The sequence below is a fragment of the Amphiura filiformis genome, chromosome 12 (genome assembly GCF_039555335.1).
Source record: "Amphiura filiformis chromosome 12, Afil_fr2py, whole genome shotgun sequence".
NCBI lineage: Eukaryota > Metazoa > Echinodermata > Ophiuroidea > Amphilepidida > Amphiuridae > Amphiura > Amphiura filiformis.
In genome coordinates this window covers 33098618-33121347 of record NC_092639.1, presented here as the reverse complement: position 1 = coordinate 33121347, position 22730 = coordinate 33098618, and the positions used below count along the sequence as shown (strand labels likewise).

The window sequence follows — 22730 nt, the reverse complement described above, 5'->3', positions numbered from 1 at the left end:
TTCATTTGTTTTTATCTGCCGATATCTGTTAATCAGCCTATTGGTCTGCTAAGATACGATGTTCTTCATTTGTTTTTGTCTGCCGATATCTGTTAATCAGCCTATTGGTCTGCTAAGATACGATGTGCTTCATTTGTTTTTGTCTGCCGATATCTGTTGGTCAGTCTATTGGTCTGCTAAGATACGATGTGCTTCATTTGTTTTTGTCTGCCGATATCTGTTGGTCAGTCTATTGGTCTGCTAAGATACGATGTGCTTCATTTGTTTTTGTCTGCCGATATCTGTTCAGTCTATTGGTCTGCTAAGATACGATGTGCTTCATTTGATTTGTCTGCAGATATCTGTTAATCAGCCTATTGGTCTGTTAAGATACGATGTGCTTCATTTGTTTTTGTCTGCCGATTTCTGTTCAGCCTATTGGTCTGCTAAGATACGATGTGCTTCATTGGTTTTTGTCTGCCGATATCTGTTAATCAGCCTATTGGTCTGCTAAGATACGATGTGCTTCATTGGTTTTTGTCTGCCGATATCTGTTAATCAGCCTATTGGTCTGCTAAGATACGATGTGCTTCATTTGTTTTTGTCTGCCGATATCTGTTAATCAGCCTATTGGTCTGCTAAGATACGATGTGCTTCATTGGTTTTTGTCTGCCGATATCTGTTAATCAGCCTATTGGTCTGCTAAGATACGATGTGCTTCTATTTGATTTTTATCTGCCGATATCTGTTAATCAGCCTATTGGTCTGCTAAGATACGATGTGCTTCATTTGTTTTTATCTGCCGATATCTGTTAATCAGCCTATTGGTCTGCTAAGATACGATGTGCTTCATTTGTTTTTATCTGCCGATATCTGTTAATCAGCCTATTGGTCTGCTAAGATACGATGTGCTTCATTTGTTTTTGTCTGCCGATATCTGTTAATCAGCCTATTGGTCTGCTAAGATACGATGTGCTTCATTGGTTTTTGTCTGCCGATATCTGTTAATCAGCCTATTGGTCTGCTAAGATACGATGTGCTTCATTTGTTTTTATCTGCCGATATCTGTTAATCAGCCTATTGGTCTGCTAAGATACGATGTTCTTCATTTGTTTTTGTCTGCCGATATCTGTTAATCAGCCTATTGGTCTGCTAAGATACGATGTGCTTCATTTGTTTTTGTCTGCCGATATCTGTTAATCAGCCTATTGGTCTGCTAAGATACGATGTGCTTCATTTGTTTTTATCTGCCGATATCTGTTAATCAGCCTATTGGTCTGCTAAGATACGATGTGCTTCATTTGTTTTTGTCTGCCGATATCTGTTAATCAGCCTATTGGTCTGCTAAGATACGATGTGCTTCATTTGTTTTTGTCTGCCGATATCTGTTAATCAGCCTATTGGTCTGCTAAGATACGATGTGCTTCATTTGTTTTTGTCTGCCGATATCTGTTAATCAGCCTATTGGTCTGCTAAGATACGATGTGCTTCATTTGTATTTGTCTGCCGATATCTGTTAATCAGCCTATTGGTCTGCTAAGATACGATGTGCTTCATTTGTTTTTGTCTGCCGATATCTGTTAATCAGCCTATTGGTCTGCTAAGATACGATGTGCTTCATTTGTTTTTATCTGCCGATATCTGTTAATCAGCCTATTGGTCTGCTAAGATACGATGTGCTTCATTTGTTTTTATCTGCCGATATCTGTTAATCAGCCTATTGGTCTGCTAAGATACGATGTGCTTCATTTGTTTTTGTCTGCCGATATCTGCTAATCAGCCTATTGGTCTGCCAGAATTCCGGACAAGAAGGTTGATTCTATTTTAGTTCCTCAACATAAAATCAACATAAAAAAAGAAGAAAAAAACCCCAAACAAACCAAACAAACTAAAAACAAACAAGCACAAAGCAAACAAAAATCACCGAAAAACAATACAATTTGTACTATCCTATATTCTAAAGAAAACAAAACTCTGTTCCAAATGCATCAAAATCATGATAAATACAGCTGATGCAATAAATACAAATGCACGTTCGTTTATTTGGCTACCCAATTTTAAGCACCTGATCGTTTTATTGTGTACTCATTGAAAAAACAACAACAAACAAAAACCTAAGACCATAACATAATTAATGTAAAGTTCTCCCAATTTCGCTTTCGCAATCCTGCACTTTCAAAAGGAATCCGGAATGAACCCCACCCACACAGGGTCCTCTAACTATGGAAAGAGCATCATAGCTAAACACACTTATAATGTAAGGTTAAATGTTACTTTAGAATATTGTTTGAAACTGCGAAGTCACGCGCAGTTAATGTTACGTCTGCATTTGAGCAAGTCAAATGGAGACGTAACATTTTAAAACAATTTTAAATACATTTTATTTACAGTGTAACAATACGTGTTAAGTATTTGCAACAATTAATTATTGTCGCTGTGTGTCTGTTGTACGAATTACAAATCTCAAAGATACACACTTCCCAGCTGCCGTTTATATTATGTACATTTTAAAGTAGACTTTCCGGGTTACGGATTACCGTGAACACTTGTGACTCGTCTCATGCGATTAAGGAATATTGTGACGTGATATTGTACCACCGGATTAAACCACTATAATGTCTGTGCATCTGTACATGGGGTAGGGGAGGGATAGGAGTTGTTGATGGCGGAGGAGGAGAGGATATTTGTGTGTGTGATCAGGGTGTTTGAGGTTTATGTTGTACGTGCCTATTCGCCTGTGCTTTGTCGTTTTCAGTGTGTTGCAATCATGAAAAGTGCCATAAATACAATTAGACGACTTTGAAAGATAAATTATGACGTCAAAAGCATAATGTGACGTCATAATATTTCAGGCCATCGATTCTTATTCATGTGAAGCAGCGGAATGTGACGTCATCTTTTTCAAACCATTAAGGTCTCTGAGCTACATGACTATAAATGACCATGAAAAAGTTGTGACCAAAACGATTATGAAAATCGAAAACAGATTAAGAATGACCATAGCGTACGTCAGCTACTTTAAGCTTAAATCCTTAAAATAGCTGCGTGTAAATGGTCTAGTTATGCGATACGATCTCGTTTTTATATCTATTTTATCCAAATCCAAACGATATCCAAGTAGACGTACACCCACGGATTTTTGGACTTAGTCAGTCGCATGGCGTTATATTAGTTTTCATATAAATCAGAGAAGCATATTCAGTTCGGTTGCACAAGGACGTTACCATTATAGCTTGTGGATGACATTGTTTTCTACTTTCAAATATTAACGTGAAAATTTACGTTTTTGACCATAAACATACACGATCAGGAAAACGCTCAAGTGAATGATTAAGTACATGCAGCTTCAAACGTCCGTTTCCGGTTTTGTTCTTTTTAATTGTTCAAATATTTGAACTTTGAGCAGACGATTTCATACTGACAACGTAAAGTTTTCGCGCGCTTTTTGGATGTCATCAGAGGGAGGAGTACAATTGTTGCAATGTTTTCTTGCGAAGTATCTCAAATAATTTCACGAATTTTCTCATCTTCATTTCTCTTTATAATACGTAAGTATTTGAAAGATTTATTTTTGTTTTATTTCTTCTTAAATTATAACCAAACGAATACGAGGTTGTGGTTCAACTGCTAATTGTTTCTCAGTGGCGTGTGCAAAGGGGGGGGGGGGGTGCCCCCACAGAGAGTCGAGGAAAATGATCGTTTGGGCAAACATTTGTAAGAAACGGGGCTTTTGTTTGAAGTCTATTTAATGTACGAATTATAAAGACTGAATCAAACATTACTTAAATATCTTTACCCCTAAATACTACCAACTTTTAAGTTTAAAAAACCCTCAAATCTATCAATTTTCGGGGCGCAGCCCTTGGACCCCGACAGGGGCCCTGCACCAAGCACCGAATTGCCAAATGTATAATTATGGCTAATATATTATATATAAATCGATCGATTTAGAGCTCCAGACGACGAAAGTCAAAATTGTTTGAAGCATTTTAAAACAAATAGTCATTATGAAACAGTTGAAGCCAAAATTCACTTTGATTAAAACCAAGTTAGTCATCATTTGGCAAATTTTTGTGCGCTCCGTGCGCAATCTGTTTCAGACAGAGCAATTATGGGAGCAGGTCGGCTGTTTCCTCCTTGCAATATACCCCCTCCCCGACGCCACAATTTTAACTCATGGGCTTCGCGCCAAAGGCATTCGCCATGTACACCTATTTTTCAGGTCAGTCGAGGGAACGCGGCATCTGCCCCCCTCATGAAATCGTACCCACACCACTGCTGTTTGTCATCATTGTGACTAAAGCTTAGTTTAAACTCTTTATTATTTTCTGATTAGAGGCTGTTGTTATTGGATATTTTTGAGATTTTTTTATCTTGACCAATCTTTCGCGACCATTCTGTCACCTTTGGCTAAGATATGTGACCCAACGTGAGTAAATGAGAAAAAAAAGAAAAGAAATTGAGGTTTTGATATGACAACAATAGAGGCCCTGCATCATTTTATCGATTTGCTCCAAACAAAGGATTTGAACCGATGTCCTTCACCGTAGTTATGGCGGAGTGCAGTCCATTCAATCAAATGTTGTCATCAACCTATTTGATCGTAGTGCAGGGTTATGTGTGTGAGACGAACTGTCACGGTAGATTGCAATCATGCTTTTGTTGAATGCATTTGAGTAGTCCGCCATATTTACGGGATGATACGTCACATGCAAGGCTATTAGACTACCCCGTAGTCCACTTGCCCATTCTGCACATACTCTGGATATTGTATTTAAGCTTAAAACTCTGATTTAATTAATGTGTGCACAATTGATAGATTTTCACATCTGATCTTTTCAGTCACCCTACACCCTCTGTTTGTTAGCTCCCCAAGTGGACTACTGACATTGGATTGCGGTCAGAGATGCTTAACACGGCTGTCTATGAGCTTCTATGGATGAGATTGTCGGAAATCTGGCCTACTAAAATTGGCCATGATGTAATGCATCTTTAAATGGATCTGTTTGTGATTGGTCGCCCAGATCTCGTTATGGTTTAAATCCTCCGGGTACCTATCATTACCATTATCAACTACATCCCATTGTGTTGTGTAATTGCATGAACGCGTCAATAAGTGCATGAGCGCGTATTGTATTTGCTTGCGGTTAAATTTGATTGATAAACAAGTATGATTGACAGTGTGAGTGTTAGGGACTTTGCCCGCTCAAAATCCCGTTTTAAATTGAAAGTCCATAGTCTAGGCATCTATATAGGCATATGCCATGGACCCTGAAAATGACACACCATAAAGAGTAATCTGGCACGCCAATCACATAATGCATTATTTATAGATACCAAGTTAGGTATCACTTTCACGTATGAGCAATTAAGCATACTCGCGAAGTTGGCCTAGTTTTAAGAGTCAAGACAGCTTGCGGAATAAAGCTGTCTAATCCCTCGACGAATACGCTAATTTTGTGTATGTTCACATGAAGGATAATTCTGAACTATGCGTCATACAGAGATATAAAATTTGACTTATGATAGAGGAACAATTTACGATTGAAGCCACTTGAACATTTGACATCATAATGACCTTTGACCTAAATGACATGAGATTTTGGACACGGCTCTTACACACCTATAAAATATATCTCAATATATCTCCCAGCTTTTAACCACAATGTTTAGCACTTTAGCTGCTCCCTGACTAACATGGCGATTTTGGTATCAGCGGGAAAACAAGCAATATTCACACAGTATGGGGCATTTAAATGTACATTTTGTACATTTTCGGCTTTCTTTTCAAAATGGGTTGAAGTGGGAGGTGGAGTAAGTGTTAAAGCCATTCATCGAATGTGGAGGACCACCACCCTTCAAACACTTCCATAGACAAAATACTTAATTAAAGGAAGGTGACCTGATATTTTTGGAAAATCGAATTCTTTAAAACTTACCTATAACATAAAATGTTGTCCCTTTCAAACATTATGCATAAAGAACACGTAAATGTTCCTTGTAAATGTGACTAATTCCTTATGGAATTACTGACATTTTATACAGCGTGATTTTGGTAGTCGACATTGTTTTTATTAATGATAATCATCATGATCATGTAATAAATTGATATCAAATAAGAGATCCCATGTTTCTCATTAACATATTGAAATTAGGAGTTCCAAATCGGCGTATTTCCGAAGATATTGTTGAATTAGTCTAAAACATGGTATACCACATTTGAGACTAATTCTACAGTTTTTTGATGATTTCTCAGGAAATATACCAATTTCGAAAGCATTTTTGATGGGGTAAAGTGAGGGGATGAGGTTGTCAATCAGGTTACCCACCTTTAAAATAAATCTTATCAGAAACAATGTAAGAATTACCAAAAATAGAAATGACCGGGTACAATTCATTTTGATATAAACAGTATTTAATATGTCCAAAGCGTCCAAAACATCAAGTGTATAAAAGTTAATTATCTTCTTTCAAATAAACTAGTTCAATTGGACATAAAACCCATTATTAATACTAGAAAGACTCTCGACACTTATATACGATTGTTTCTTAAATGTCAAGAGGCCTTGAAAAACTCCTAAATTGTGCCGAATGAGTGGCGTATCTTTACTTATTAATTATGAAATTCAACTTTAACTGGTTTAATGATATTTTTATGAGGAATTATTGTTAATGGATGCATTTTACGATATTCCAGAAAATGCTATCCTCAACCTCATGCAAAATGAAAGTATCTCGTAACTTGTAGCTAATCAGTGATGTCAGAGCAGGTAGGTGGCAGACACGGACAACATACAAAACGAGTAACGAAGGGTGCAAACAAATTAAACTTATTTTTTAGATAATCAAAAAGCCTTCCACATATGTTGTATGTTTCTTTTATTGCTTTACACTCGGCCTCGTCTATAACAACATTATTCTTGTTCGTCTAAGGAAAAATCATCAAAATAATTAGCAGTATTCAAATCATTAAAAGTTTCGGGATATAACAAACTTGTTTAGTTTGCAATCATTTGAAACGACACCCGAAATCTAATTTAGCTAATCGAACTGATATGGGTTGGTGATAAAAGGTTTATGCCACCTCTATATGTAATTGCTATGTATCAAAGTTTTAGTGTCATCATTTTCATGATTTGCCACGTCCAACAACTCGTGCGTGCATTGCGCATGCATTGTCTCACAATTCATTCAAGCCATTTGGTGGTTTCTGGCGACCTCTGTTCCACCAGGGTTCTATTTTTAGCCTTCTATGTGTTCCTCATACTGGCTCTACTTTGTTCCATCTTGCTATATGTAGCATAATTATTGTATTTAAGATTGAATTGTTTTAATCATATGATATTATACTTTTGTTTACCTCATTATATTGCTTATATTTAAATTATGTTCAATAATGGTGTGAATATTTGGCTTGAAATGTTTGTTTCTCTGATTATAATGTATTTATTGTGATGTTCTTTAGGGCAAGGTTTTGCTTGCAATAAAATGTTAGTTTTTCTCTTTGTTAATCTGTTGCTAACGGCGTGGACGCTAGTCATCCATACTCTTTTTTATCCATATACTTTTTTTATTATTATTAAATCCTTTATTATTATTAAATCCAACCGCTTGTAAATGAACTCTATTTCATACTCTAAATTTGATATTGTATTGGTATTATACATTATATTGCTTGTATATACTTTTAATTTTGCATTGTACTTTTACTATTATATTGCTTGCCTGCTTTGTAAAATTATCACGTTTGATTTTCAGTCCTTTTTACATTTATTCTGCTCTCGTTCTGACTGTAAACGTGTTGGATCTTTATGGATGTTTATCATTATGTATTATTATTATTATTATTATTATTATTATTATTATTATTATTATTATTATTATTATTATTATTATTATTATTAATAGTGTTATTATTATTATTATTATTATTATTATTATTATTATTATTATTATTATTATTATTAATCATCGTCTGCACAAGTTGGGTGATATACTGGGTAGCCTTTTTTTACTCTTTTAGCCTCAAATCAATTTAATCGGGAATACTTTGAAGTACCATTTAGAGACTGAAGTACGACTTTAATAGTAATACTCAATAGCATTTATTTACAGCTGTCTGAAGCCTACTGTGTGTTTTTAAACCTTTATGTTTGTCTTGATTTTAAACCCTCTGAAATAGAAACATGCAGATTTATTTTTGCTCTCATAATCTACATCCTCTATCTGGCTCATTTTACTTTGATATATTTCCTTTATTTATTGTGGAATTGATCGTACGATATTAAAGTTAAAAAAAAAGTAAATCTATCATTAAAGAAATTGAATTAAAATCTATACTACTTGCCTTACAAGATCTTACCGTATGATTAGATTTGATACCCATAATCTGTGAAGCGGTGACGGAAACCAATTTTGCTTCATTCGTATGAAAGATGTTTTTTTCAAGGAACCGAAAGTCTATCAAAAACAAATATTCTTTAAATATCACGACTGAACATTCACACGTGGTGAGAGATATAAGTAAAAAAGTTGTCGTTTGACCCATTTTGAGTGATGGGTCGGTCGGTCGGATTTATCCCAATAGTAGATAAAAAGTTTAAAATTTATTTCCTAAAGTTTCAACCAGTGGCGTAGCGTGGGTCATCATATTGGGGGGGCACCAACCATGATGGGGCACTGCGTCTGATGAGGGGGGGGCACAGGCCGTTTTTCGACAATTTTCCTGTGGGAATTTCCAAATTTTGCAATCGATGGGGGGGCACATGCCCACGTGCCAATATGACGCTACGCCACAGATTATTGATTTAAGAACAATTATGAAGATGTTCGTAGGTTGAAATTTCAACAAATAAGCTGACTTTCAGCACTAGTATCAGAGGTGTTTGTTTATAGTGCTAAAAGTAAGCTTAAAGGTGGGTGCCTTCATCTCCATTTTCCATTTTCAGGTAGCAAAGGATGTGTTACATTATTTTGTACAATGCCCTGGTTATTTATTGTTAACATACTCATTCTTAATATCCCACAATCAAATTTTAGGTTGCACTTAGCCACTTAAACTAGATAATATCCAAATAATTATTATACTCTTTCTGCTATAAAAGTTTAAAACTTTGAGTGTTATTGATTACTGACTAGCTTTGAAAGAAATAGCCAAGTGGGAGGGTTTTCGACGAAATATTTGTGTGTAAAAACTGAAGCATCCTATGTATAAAATCAGAATTTGTTTGTTTATAGTGCTGAAAGTAAGCTTAAAGGTGTGTGCCTTTACCCCCCATTTTCGATTGAAAATGCCTTGATTCTTTTTTGTTAAGGGGGTACTATACCCCTGTGGTAAATTTGTGACTATTTTTGCATTTTTCTCAAATAATAATAATATGCTGGTAACAAAAGTTATGTATATTATTGGGGCAAGGAATCCAATTACTTCACTGAAATTTCAGTGACTCAAGACAAGCGGTTCAGTATATATGACAGGAAATGAGGTACATCCTAGCGGTACCTTATTTCTTATCATAAATAACAAACCGCTTGTCATGGGACACTGAAATTCCAGTGTAGTAATTGGATTCCTTGCCCCTATAATATACATAACTTTTGTTACCGGTGTGTTTTTAGTTTTTGAGAAAAATGCAAAAATAGACACAAATTTATCGAGGGGTGTAGTACCCCCTTAACATATCCATTCTTAATATCCCACAATCAGATTGTAGGTTGCACTTTGCCACTTAAACTAGATAATATCCAAATAATTATTACACTCTTTCTGCTATAAAAGTTTAAAACTTTGAGTGTTATTGATAGTTGCATCTTCTTTGAATTAATCATATTCTATAAATTAATAACCACTGCTATTTGAAATCTGAAAGGTTAAGAGCATATTAATGAACTATATACGTCAAGCATCAACTGTTTTTGGAGAAACTCAAAAGCTAAAATGTCAGTCTAATGAATAAAACATAGTGTTATTGTATTCAACCCCCTTGAGATTAGGTTAGAAGCACCCTCAGATTATGTCATCATTAGCGCAATGCTATGTATTAAGGGTAGACGAGGTATTGATGGTCGAAGCAGCCAAAAAAAAAAAAAAAAAAAAAAAATCGATTTTCATTATCTAAATCAATATATTATCGTAAATAACACTTTGATGTGTTGCAAAAGTTCATTCTATAAATGATATATTTTGTAAACTTGTTGTTAATGGGGTATGCACGTTTTACAAAAGTGTTGTTGTTTCGGGCCTTTTTACAACGTAACCCAAGAACCACAGGATTTACAAAAGTATATCTGTGATTTTGAATTTTTCCACACACTTGCTATGAAATGATCAATGCTATTTTTGCCAAAGCTCACTACCATTCGCAAGACGCTGTGAACTACCAACTCGTAACAGTTTAAAATAGTTTCTAACCTTAAATAGTGGCATAGGGTTTTGACACTTCAGAGTGTTTGTTTTCATGGCTGTCCTCCCAGGTAAAACAGTAGTATCTGTAAACAAATGACATACTGCCTTCTTACTTTCCAGACGTTCTTCAATCATTCTGCTCCAAAAAGTAAAAATGCAGTCTATCAGAATTGGTCGGATAACGCTTTTTCAATGGGAAATGAACTTTGCTGCATGGATGATGTCACGATGAGGTTAGCATTTATTCCGTATTGAAAAGCGTGTTCCGACGGATCTGCACTCGACCGGCCTCCTATGTATTCAAAAACACTCACGATTTTTGTCCCAATAATTTCAGAGTAGGCTAACCATACTTCGTCACCAACGGCGTGATACTGGCGAATAGCTGACGTATGACCTTTTTACTTATTTCGGATGTTGAGAGTCACAGCAGTATACACCAAAATGAAATAGTTTCTAAACGTGTTTTTACAATAAAATTGATTTAATGCTAATTTATTGCACAGGCTATTAGCCTGACTAGCTTTGAAAGAAATAGCCGAGTGGGAGGGTTTTCGACGAAATATTGTGTAAAACTGAAGCATCCTATGTATAAAAGAATATATGAATATTAACTGTACATCATATAACGATTCGTGATACCCAATCGCGGTGAAATTGATCTGGTTTAGACTGCAGAGTAATTTATTTTGAATTTAAATTTTATTTACGCCAATATTTTTGGGAATTGTTGGTGATAATATATATAAAAATTACATCGAACCCGCTAAAGATTACTATTTCAGGGGTTCCGGAAGATGTTAAATATTGGGGGGGGCAATGGTGCCTGGCCAAAATTATTGGGGGGGCAATGGTACTTTTCCATAGGCATCCAAATTATGGGGGGGAGCACTGCCTTTCGTTTGTAAGGTAATCTTATCTTTTATGTTCTGAAATTAACTTTGGGGCTCTATGTGGAATATTATAAACCCAGAACGTCTTCATAAGAAAAATTATACCTTTGAAGCCGGTGACCCCTTGCCGCCCGAAGTCAAAATCGATATATGTATTGTGTATGTATAGGGCCCCTATTGTTGTATTTTCTGTATGTAGAAACACATATTATCAACAATATAGCTAGCGCTATAATACACATAATGATTTAAGCGGGTAAACCCCCCAAATATGGTAAATTTTCTGTCTTTGCTTGTCATAATATTGTTGTAAAATTAAGCTGTTTGAGACAACTTGTGTTACTTTCTTTCTGTACGGGTGTGAGTTATGGGTAATCACCACGGAAAACAAGATCAATGCCTTTGTAACATCTTCCTACAAAGTCATGTTAAACATCAAGCGTGTTGATAGGATTCCAAATGAAACCATCTACAATCTGACCAACACCACTCCACTGGTTGCCAGAGTCAAGATTCATCAACTCAAATTTCTCGGCCATATACTGCGTCTTGAAGACAACGAGCCTGTGAAAGAATATGCCCTTTATATTCCACCATATGGGAAGAGGAAACCGGGACGGCTGCGAACACTGTACGTACAGTATGTCCAGCACCTCCTAGGAGATACTGAAGGGATGCTGCAGCCAAACAAAATGGTTTCGCTTGCAAAGATCGCAATAGTTGGAGAAAGCTTGTAGCCTGCTCCGCAGCCGACTGATGATGATGATGATGATGATGATGAATATTGTTAATTCTATACCCGGTATGTTGGAGTTGTGTATAGCTTCAAATGTCAAGATAGCTACTTCAGGTGGGCGACTGGTCTAGGGCTTTGGTACTACAATATCATAAGTTCAATAGCCTTGATAGGTGCGGCAAGGTGCGGCATGGGTTCGAGGCCCTCCTCTGCCAAACTAGTTTCCTTTTTTGAACATTTCATTTTATAGAAATGGGGCTAGGGGAATTTATGTATGGCGTAGGGTGGTGTAGTTGGCAGTGCAATTTGTCCTTTTGGACGGTGTTTCCCCAAGTGTTTCAAGAAGCAAAGTATCATAGATTTTGGAAAGCTCTCGACCCGTCCCTGTTAAGGGTAGGGTTGGTTTCTTTCTGGATGAAAACTGCCTCCCTCACTTCTCTTGGCAACAGTTTTTCTTCTCTGCAGAGCACTTCGACAGCATCATGTCATATGTGTCTGTGGTGTTATGCTATTACAACGTGTTAAAGGCAGTGTTCTTCAAGTCGTTTGTATATCGCCAGTATGTTCTTTAAGTCGTTAACTCGCATCGTTTCTCCAACTTACCTTGTCACAGTTTCCACAGGGAACGCAATACACCGTCTCTAGATTTGTCAATTGTCAACGTTCTGAGGTTTATCTTTGGCCACAACACGTAATTAGATTAATTCCTCAATTTTATGACAAATCATAATGCTTCGGTTTTATACGATTTGGAACAAAATTCGAAAGTCAGGAGTACGTTGATAATACTTGTGTTGTAATATTTTTATTAATTTGGAAAAGAGGAATCAAAGAGGGGAAACATTTCCAACACTGTACTAAGTCTAAGTTTGATGACAATATCGGCACTTTTGAAAAGTTGATCAATGGCATACAAAAACAATACGAGGGTTAGGTGACCATGAAGGAATGCTTAAATGTCTTGTATTACGTATCATGGTCCTACAATTAGCCCAAGAGGAGGTGGTGGGGTGGGTGGGTGAATAGGCTGGAAGGTAAACACCACCTGATTGGATAAGCTCTATAGAGCTTTTCAACTCGCCTTTAACGATTCATTCCGATTAAACCCGAAGCATGCAATGTTCAGTGCGAAGTTCAAATGTGTAACAGGAATCATTAAATCACGATCAACTTTGTCACGTCATTTTTGGATGAGAGAGGCACTTTCATATATTCGGTCGTATCAAGTTATGAGTATTAGGATTAGTTTTTGGTTTTGGTCACGTTGTTTCCTATTATCCTGCCTAAGCTCTTGACTGACGTCATTACCGATATATTTGTCTGGACTCTTTGTTAGAAGCTAAAAACTTGTAGAAAGCAGTTTTGGTTTCATTTCAGTTTGTTACATAATCGTGTGACTGCAGAATCAATTGTTTGATGTTACCTTGATCAAAGAAGTGTTTAAATTTCGCAGTGCATTATTCACGAGCAGAGAAATCGAACAAATCAATCTACGTTTGAAAGTGTGGTGTAGATGTTCCAATAATCCTTGAATTATGCTCCTGTGAAAAAAATAAAGGCCATCAAAATATTTCCTCCCTAGATTACAAAAGAATAGACACTCGAAGGCTAGTTGACTTTTATTCAAGTTATTTATTGCACGAAAAAAAAATGAGAAAGGGGAGAGAGAGGGAGGAGAGGGGGAGCGGGTGTGTGTGTGGGGGGGCGTGGGGGCTAGGTGAGAGACAAAGAGAAACAGAGGGAGAGAGTGGATTAGAAGGGGAGGGAAGGAAGGGGATAGGAGAGCTAGGATGGGGATTGGAGTAGGGTGTAAGGGAGGGAAGCGTACAGTCTAGGGGAGAGGTGAGGGAGAGAAGAAGGAGACACTGGGGAGTGTAGGCGAAGAGGAGGTAATATGGGTAAGGGGATAGGGGAGCCTAGGTGAGATGTATGTGTTTTGCTTTCCGAGGACAAAAAACTAATTCATAATTTTTTATGTCGCTTATGAATGCAGCAGTCACCATGTACGTGTACGTACGCGTGTGATTGATATCTAATCCATACATATAACATAACACAAAGGCGAATATGTAGCCGATAATGTGCTTTAGCAAAATCATGACATTAGGCTATTATATACTTCTATGGTACTATTCACTAGTGTGTGTCCTTCCCACACTAATGTTGAATTTATTACTGAGCGAAAAGCGTTGGGTATTTGACCAATCAAGTAGAGGCGCTTTTCCCAACGCAACAAAAAGCGCTCTATTGGCTCATCGCTACCGCTCAGTGATGAAGTATAAATTCAGCTTTCGGTGTTTTCCAGACAAGATCTGCTCCTGTTTTTGACATGTTTGGTTTCTGTACAAAAGAGAAACTAAATCTGAGAACTTGAAACGAGGAAATGGTAGATGAACACGTTGAAGTTTAAAAATAAATTAATTTCCACAAAGAATGTTTTTCACATCTTTCAATTTGGGTCAAAAATATTGTTCACACATTTCTCAAGCAACAGCATGGCCGTTGTTTGATGTATGTACGTAGAATTGGGTTTTTATGAACTAAATGCAAACTATTGGTGGCGCTATTTAATATTTATCCTAAATCATATTTCCTAATTGGTCTAAATTTGTGTTGTTCACGATGTTTTGTTTGAAAAACTAATAAATAATCACATAAAACAACCGCGCTAGGGCTGGTCTTTAAATTGAAGTGGTTTGTTTACATATTTTGAGGTGACCACGACATCGGATTGGTTGCTCAAAGTCCACGTGCTCTCATTTCCGAGCAATTTCCGATGATTTCCGCATGAGGTTTTCAAAGATCTACAGGTAAATCTATGATTTTGGGATTGAAGACTTGACACTCGATGCTTTAAAGTGCCACCGACTTTAACACCTATACTCAATAGCATTTATTTACAGCTGTCTAAAAACCTACACTATAATTATAAACCTTAATTTGATTTGATTTTGAACCTTCTGAAATGGAAACGTGTACATCTATTTTTGCTCTCATAATCTATATCCTCTATATCTGGGTTATTTTACCTTGATACATTTCCTTGATCTATTGTGCAATTAGTCATACCTTACTAAAGTAAATAGGTCAAATTCGTCAAGAAATTGAAATAAAAGCTATTACTCATCCTACAAGATCTTAAGTTGAGAAATTTGATCGAATCAACAGACTTTAAATTACATTATTGGCAAGTTTTCAAAAATTATTTAAAATTATGGAATTTATTTGAAGCGGATGTTTTTGTACGCTTAAAAGAAACGTAGGCCTCTATATTGCCTTTATAAAAATAGCTTGATAGTTGTAGAGATCTGTATCTTCTTTTTAATATCCCAAAGTGTATGTTATTTTGTGTGTACAATGACATACTTATTTTATTAATATCCCACTCACTGTCACTTTAATCAGATTGTAGGTTGCACTTACAGGCGATCAAATATCCATGTACTTATTGTTTTTTGTTACGCAATATAAAGAAAATCCCCTGGCTCGCTGCACTGACCAAAGTAATGGACATATATGGGAGCTGTTTTTGCTGTTATCTGTCATTTACATATCAGGGAGGTACGAACATTTGCAGATGCCCCACATACTCAGTTTTTAGCCTACATGTAATGTTTACATTATTTTTGATTGACATCAAGCTAGTACAAAAAATATCCGTCCAGTGGTTTATGCCCTTCGGAAGAGAGCGGTCTACAAGTGAGTGATAGTCACTAAAAGTTGCATTCGATTTACACAGGGAATTTTGCAGGCCATGCCGTGCCCTACTTGCCAAAACACCAAAGTGCGAATATTTCCAAATATCTAAATTAGCTAAAAATTTAGGACATGTTACAAAACTGTATTTCCTAGAATTTCAGAGAGTACGATAAATATTGGCCGGTTATTTTTCACACAGTGACGTTAACTAGGAAATGCCCTATACCTCTAACATACACTGTTTGTAGAGGTCACATCTCAATGGTGAGAGTACTGTGTATTGTGTATAGGAAAATGAACAGTAACTGCAGTATGTCCATTGTACTAAGTCTAAGTTTGATGACAATATCGGCACTTTTGAAAAGTTGATCAATGGCATACAAAAACAATACGAGGGTTAGGTGACCATGAAGGAATGCTTAAATGTCTTGTATTACGTATCATGGTCCTACAATTAGCCCAAGAGGAGGTGGTGGGGTGGGTGGGTGAATAGGCTGGAAGGTAAACACCACCTGATTGGATAAGCTCTATAGAGCTTTTCAACTCGCCTTTTAACGATTCATTCCGATTAAACCCGAAGCATGCAATGTTCAGTGCGAAGTTCAAATGTGTAACAGGAATCATTAAATCACGATCAACTTTGTCACGTCATTTTTGGATGAGAGAGGCACTTTCATATATTCGGTCGTATCAAGTTATGAGTATTAGGATTAGTTTTTGGTTTTGGTCACGTTGTTTCCTATTATCCTGCCTAAGCTCTTGACTGACGTCATTACCGATATATTTGTCTGGACTCTTTGTTAGAAGCTAAAAACTTGTAGAAAGCAGTTTTGGTTTCATTTCAGTTTGTTACATAATCGTGTGACTGCAGAATCAATTGTTTGATGTTACCTTGATCAAAGAAGTGTTTAAATTTCGCAGTGCATTATTCACGAGCAGAGAAATCGAACAAATCAATCTACGTTTGAAAGTGTGGTGTAGATGTTCCAATAATCCTTGAATTATGCTCCTGTGAAAAAATAAAGGCCATCAAAATATTTCCTCCTAGATTACAAAAGAATAGACACTCGAAGGCTAGTTGACTTTTATTCAAGTTATTTATTGCACGAAAAAAATGAGAAAGGGGAGAGAGGGCGAGAGGGGGAGCAGGGGGGGTGTGTGGGGGGGCGTGGGGGCTAGGTGAGAGACAAAGAGAAACAGAGGGAGAGAGTGGATTAGAAGAGGGAGGGAAGGAAGGGATAGGAGAGCTAGGATGGGGATTGGAGTAGGGTGTAAGGGAGGGAAGCGTACAGTCTAGGGGAGAGGTGAGGGAGAGAAGAAGGAGACACTGGGGAGTGTAGGCGAAGAGGAGGTAATATGGGTAAGGGGATAGGGGAGCCTAGGTGAGATGTATGTGTTTTGCTTTCCGAGGACAAAAAACTAATTCATAATTTTATATGTCGCTTATGAATGCAGCAGTCACCATGTACGTGTACGTACGCGTGTGATTGATATCTAATCCATACATATAACATAACACAAAGGCGAATATGTAGCCGATAATGTGCTTTAGCAAAATCATGACATTAGGCTATTATATACTTCTATGGTACTATTCACTAGTGTGTGTCCTTCCCACACTAATGTTGAATTTATTACTGAGCGAAAAGCGTTGGGTATTTGACCAATCAAGTAGAGGCGCTTTTCCCAACGCAACAAAAAGCGCTCTATTGGCTCATCGCTACCGCTCAGTGATGAAGTATAAATTCAGCTTTCGGTGTTTTCCAGACAAGATCTGCTCCTGTTTTTGACATGTTTGGTTTCTGTACAAAAGAGAAACTAAATCTGAGAACTTGAAACGAGGAAATGGTAGATGAACACGTTGAAGTTTAAAAATAAATAAATTTCCACAAAGAATGTTTTTCACATCTTTCAATTTGGGTCAAAAATATTGTTCACATTTCTCAAGCAACAGCATGGCCGTTGTTTGATGTATGTACGTAGAATTGGGTTTTTATGAACTAAATGCAAACTATTGGTGGCGCTATTTAATATTTATCCTAAATCATATTTCCTAATTGGTCTAAATTTGTGTTGTTCACGATGTTTTGTTTGAAAAACTAATAAATAATCACATAAAACAACCGCGCTAGGGCTGGTCTTTAAATTGAAGTGGTTTGTTTACATATTTTGAGGTGACCACGACATCGGATTGGTTGCTCAAAGTCCACGTGCTCTCATTTCCGAGCAATTTCCGATGATTTCCGCGTGAGGTTTTCAAAGATCTACAGGTAAATCTATGATTTTGGGATTGAAGACTTGACACTCGATGCTTTAAAGTGCCACCGACTTTAACACCTATACTCAATAGCATTTATTTACAGCTGTCTAAAAACCTACACTATAATTATAAACCTTAATTTGATTTGATTTTGAGCCTTCTGAAATGGAAACGTGTACATCTATTTTTGCTCTCATAATCTATATCCTCTATATCTGGGTTATTTTACCTTGATACATTTCCTTGATCTATTGTGCAATTAGTCATACCTTACTAAAGTAAATAGGTCAAATTCGTCAAGAAATTGAAATAAAAGCTATTACTCATCCTACAAGATCTTAAGTTGAGAAATTTGATCGAATCAACAGACTTTAAATTACATTATTGGCAAGTTTTCAAAAATTATTTAAAATTATGGAATTTATTTGAAGCGGATGTTTTTGTACGCTTAAAAGAAACGTAGGCCTCTATATTGCCTTTATAAAAATAGCTTGATAGTTGTAGAGATTTGTATCTTATTTTTAATATCCCAAAGTGTATGTTATTTTGTGTGTACAATGACATACTTATTTTATTAATATCCCACTCACTGTCACTTTAATCAGATTGTAGGTTGCACTTACAGGCGATCAAATATCCATGTACTTATTGTTTTTTGTTACGCAATATAAAGAAAATCCCCTGGCTCGCTGCACTGACCAAAGTAATGGACATATATGGGAGCTGTTTTTGCTGTTATCTGTCATTTACATATCAGGGAGGTACGAACATTTGCAGATGCCCCACATACTCAGTTTTTAGCCTACATGTAATGTTTACATTATTTTTGATTGACATCAAGCTAGTACAAAAAATATCCGTCCAGTGGTTTATGCCCTTCGGAAGAGAGCGGTCTACAAGTGAGTGATAGTCACTAAAAGTTGCATTCGATTTACACAGGGAATTTTGCAGGCCATGCCGTGCCCTACTTGCTAAAAAACCAAAGTGCGAATATTTCCAAATATCTAAATTAGCTAAAAATTTAGGACATGTTACAAAACTGTATTTCCTAGAATTTCAGAGAGTACGATAAATATTGGCCGGTTATTTTTCACACAGTGACGTTAACTAGGAAATGCCCTATACCTCTAACATACACTGTTTGTAGAGGTCACATCTCAATGGTGAGAGTACTGTGTATTGTGTATAGGAAAATGAACAGTAACTGCAGTATGTCCATTGCTGAGCGAAAAGCGTTTGGTATTTGACCAATGAAGTAGCGGCGCGGCGCTTTTCCCAACGCAACAAAATGCCAAAAAGCGCTCTACCTCATCGGCTAATCGCTATCGCTCAGTGATGAAGTATAAATCCAGGGGTATAAATTCAGCTTTCGTTGTATTGATCACAGACAAGATCTGCTCCTATTTTTAATCCTTTGATGTTTGGTTTCTGAACAAAATAGCAACTAAAATTGAGAACTTGAGACGAGGGAATGGTAGATGAAACACATTGAAGTGAAATAAAGAATTTTTTCACACCTTTCTCTTTGGGTCAAAATATTGTTCACTCATTTCTCAAGCAACAGCATGATCTTTGTTCGATATTATGTAGAATTGGCTTCATTATTAACTAAATACAAACTATAGGCGGCGCTATTTATCCTAAATCATATTTCCTAATTGTCAAGGGATATGTAATCAATACTGCCATTGAAACAGATGGAATAGGCGAAACAAGCAACAAAGCGCCACCAATCTTGTCATAAATAGACTACATTTTATATCCGAAAAAGCCTCAAAAATGCTGTGAATGATTGTGTAAATAAGCGGAAATTAAAAGTTGAAAATGACTCACAAAGCATTTCATGATGCAGTCATGTCTACAGTAGAATTCATCTCGACCTTTGCAGGACTTAACCCCATTAAAAGCTATTAAACCAAGATAACACTCATTGAAACAGCTCAACTGATCAAATCGGATCTTCTCTGGCTGTGCATATGTGACTGTTTTCATATGCGATATCGCAATAAAGTGTGTATTATAGCTTCAGTTGGGTAACCGATTATAAAGGAAACGAAAGGAAACAATGGTATGTGTACTTTTGTTCACGAAATGAGACAATGGCGTGCTTTTGTAAACCAGCATTCTTGAAAATGAGCAACATAATGATTGTTGACTTAACACGGTTTGGAAATAATTTCTTCATATTTTTGGTGTTATCTGTCGTTTACATATCCTTCCTAAAACACAAAAGTACGACCCTCTCCAAACACCTAAATTAGCTAAAAATTTAGGACATGTTACAAAACTATATTGTCTAGAATTTTAGAAGAGTACTTTTAATATTGGCCGGTTATTTTTCACACAGCGACGTTAACTAGGCAATGTACTATTACCTATAACATTAACTAAAACACCAAAGTACGAATATTTCCAAACATCTAAATTAGCTAAAAATTTAGGACATGTTAAAAACTATATTTTCTAGAACTTTAGAAGAGTACTTTTAATATTGGCCGGTTATTTTTCACACAACGACGTTAACTAGTCATATCCCCATACTTATAACGTAGGGCTATTTGTAGAGGTCACGCGTCAATGGGAAAGAGCACTGTGTATTGTGTATAGGAAAACGGACAGTAACTGCAGTATGTGTACAGACAAATCCGATTCCACGCATTCTTACACCTCAATGGCAGTCATTGAAGTGGGCCATCCCACCTGAAATGTGAAATGATGCAGGCTTTGCGGGAATTTTAAACTGTGTTCTGTCACCCGTGTGATAAAAGGATGCTACACGTTTTCAATGCAATACAATATAAGATTGATTTTGAAGCAGCGCTTTTCCACCTCATTGAGCAGTTTGGTGCGCATTCCTCCAGTAATGGCGGAATGAATTCTGACCATCCCTTGGCTCGTCGGATTAGTGTATACATTTACCGCTTTTAGCTATCTAAGCCTAAAATTGTGTTGTACACGATGTTTTGTTTGAAAAACTAATAAATAATCACATCAAACAACCGCGCTTGGGCTAGTCTTTAAATTGAAGTGGTTTGTTTATTTTGAGCTGATCGCGACATCGGATTGGTTGCTCAAAGTCCACGTGTTTTCATTTCCGAGCAATTTCCGATGATTTCCGCATGAGGTTTGCAAAGATCTATCGAGGCAAATCTATGATGTTGGGATTGAAGACTTGACACTCGATACTTTAAAGTGCCACCGACTTTAACAGCTATACTCAATAGCATTTATTTACAGCTGTCTAAAAACCTACACTATAATTATAAACCTTAATGTTTGTTTTGATTTTGAACCTTCTGAAATTGAAACGTGTACATCTTTTTTTGCTCCCATAATATAATATTCTCTATATCTGGGTCATTTTACCTTGATACATTTCCTTGATCTATTGTGCAATTAGTCATGTTTGTAAGGAAATTGAAATAAAAACCATTACTCACCCTACAAGATCTTAAATTGAGAAATTTGACACCTATGATCGGATCAACAGACTTTAAATTACATTATTGGCAAGTTTTCAAAAAATAAAATAAAATTATGGAATTTAATTCAAGCGGATGTTTTTGTACGCTTAAAAGAAACGTATATTGCCTTTATAAAAATAGCTTGATAGTTGTAGAGATTTGTATCTTATTTTTAATATCCCAAAGTGTATGTTATTTTGTGTGTACAATGACATACTTATTTTATTAATATCCCACTCACTGTCACTTTAATCAGATTGTAGGTTGCACTTACAGGCGATCAAATATCCATGCACATATTGTTTTTGTTATGCAATTAACGTTTGTTACTGACACTTGTATCTTATATAAAGTAATAACCAATTTTATAGGTTAAGAGCAATGCATATTAATGAAACTAAATCAAATCAAATAACAACTGTTTTGGAGAAACTGAAAAGTGTCAAATGTCAGTGTAATGAATAATGCAGAAGTGTTAACCAATATCATCCACAAACTCCCCCTTACTATATACATAATATTAGTCATATAAGAAATATAGTAGTTATGTAATAAAAAATATACGAAGTTTAAAATTTTCAAACAAACCCATAATTTTGGTTCACTATGACGATACCTTAATCCCAAAACAATATGAACAAAATCAACCAAACTAAAATGGCCATATCAGAAAAACTTGTACTTTGTGGACTTTTAAACTTAAAAGTTTTAAAAAGGGAGAAAAAGTAGGGTTTTTTTCCAACTGGCAGCTTTTTCCCGTTTACTTACTTATTTGGCGGATTTCCTTTCTCTTTGTGAATGTATACATCCAAGTTGAGAAATAATTCATCAGGTTATAATGAAATAGTGTATAGTCAAAATGAGTAAATATAACTAAACAAAGCAATACAAATCAATATTTGAGTTTCTGCCATCTTACCACCAACACATGATTTTTGAGGTGGAGAGGGTGCAAAATTATTCTTTTTGGGTTAAATTCGTACTCAAGGCAACTCAAAAAATGGGAATTGATAAAGAAACGTCACATAGTCGGGAAAAGGTAAAACATAATTGTGTTGATAATACAATAACAGCACTGGCAACGCCTATATTTATATTGCTTAATGTTCAGTGGCGTAACTAGGGGGGGGGGGCAGGGGACAACGTGCCTCGGACGTCACCCTTAGGGGGCGCCAAATTGACCAATTCAGCATCGATTCTGCGCCCCTCCAAGCGATGAAAGTCACAATTTTCGCGCGTTTAAGATATTCTCGGGTGGGGGGAGGGTAGGGCGCCAATTTTGTTTCTTGCCCCG

At 36.3% G+C, this 22730-nt stretch overlaps 1 protein-coding gene across 1 annotated transcript in view; it reads left to right on the top strand.

Moving 5' to 3' along the window:
* Positions 1–3200: 3200 nt before the first annotated feature.
* The window catches only part of LOC140165362 (uncharacterized), a 36427-nt gene continuing 16897 nt past the window's right edge, over positions 3201–22730 (top strand). Inside the window, exon 1 of the mRNA XM_072188684.1 lies at positions 3201–3527. Coding sequence (XP_072044785.1) covers positions 3461–3527 — 67 coding nt within the window. The 5' untranslated portion in view covers positions 3201–3460. The remainder of the gene's footprint in view (positions 3528–22730) is intronic.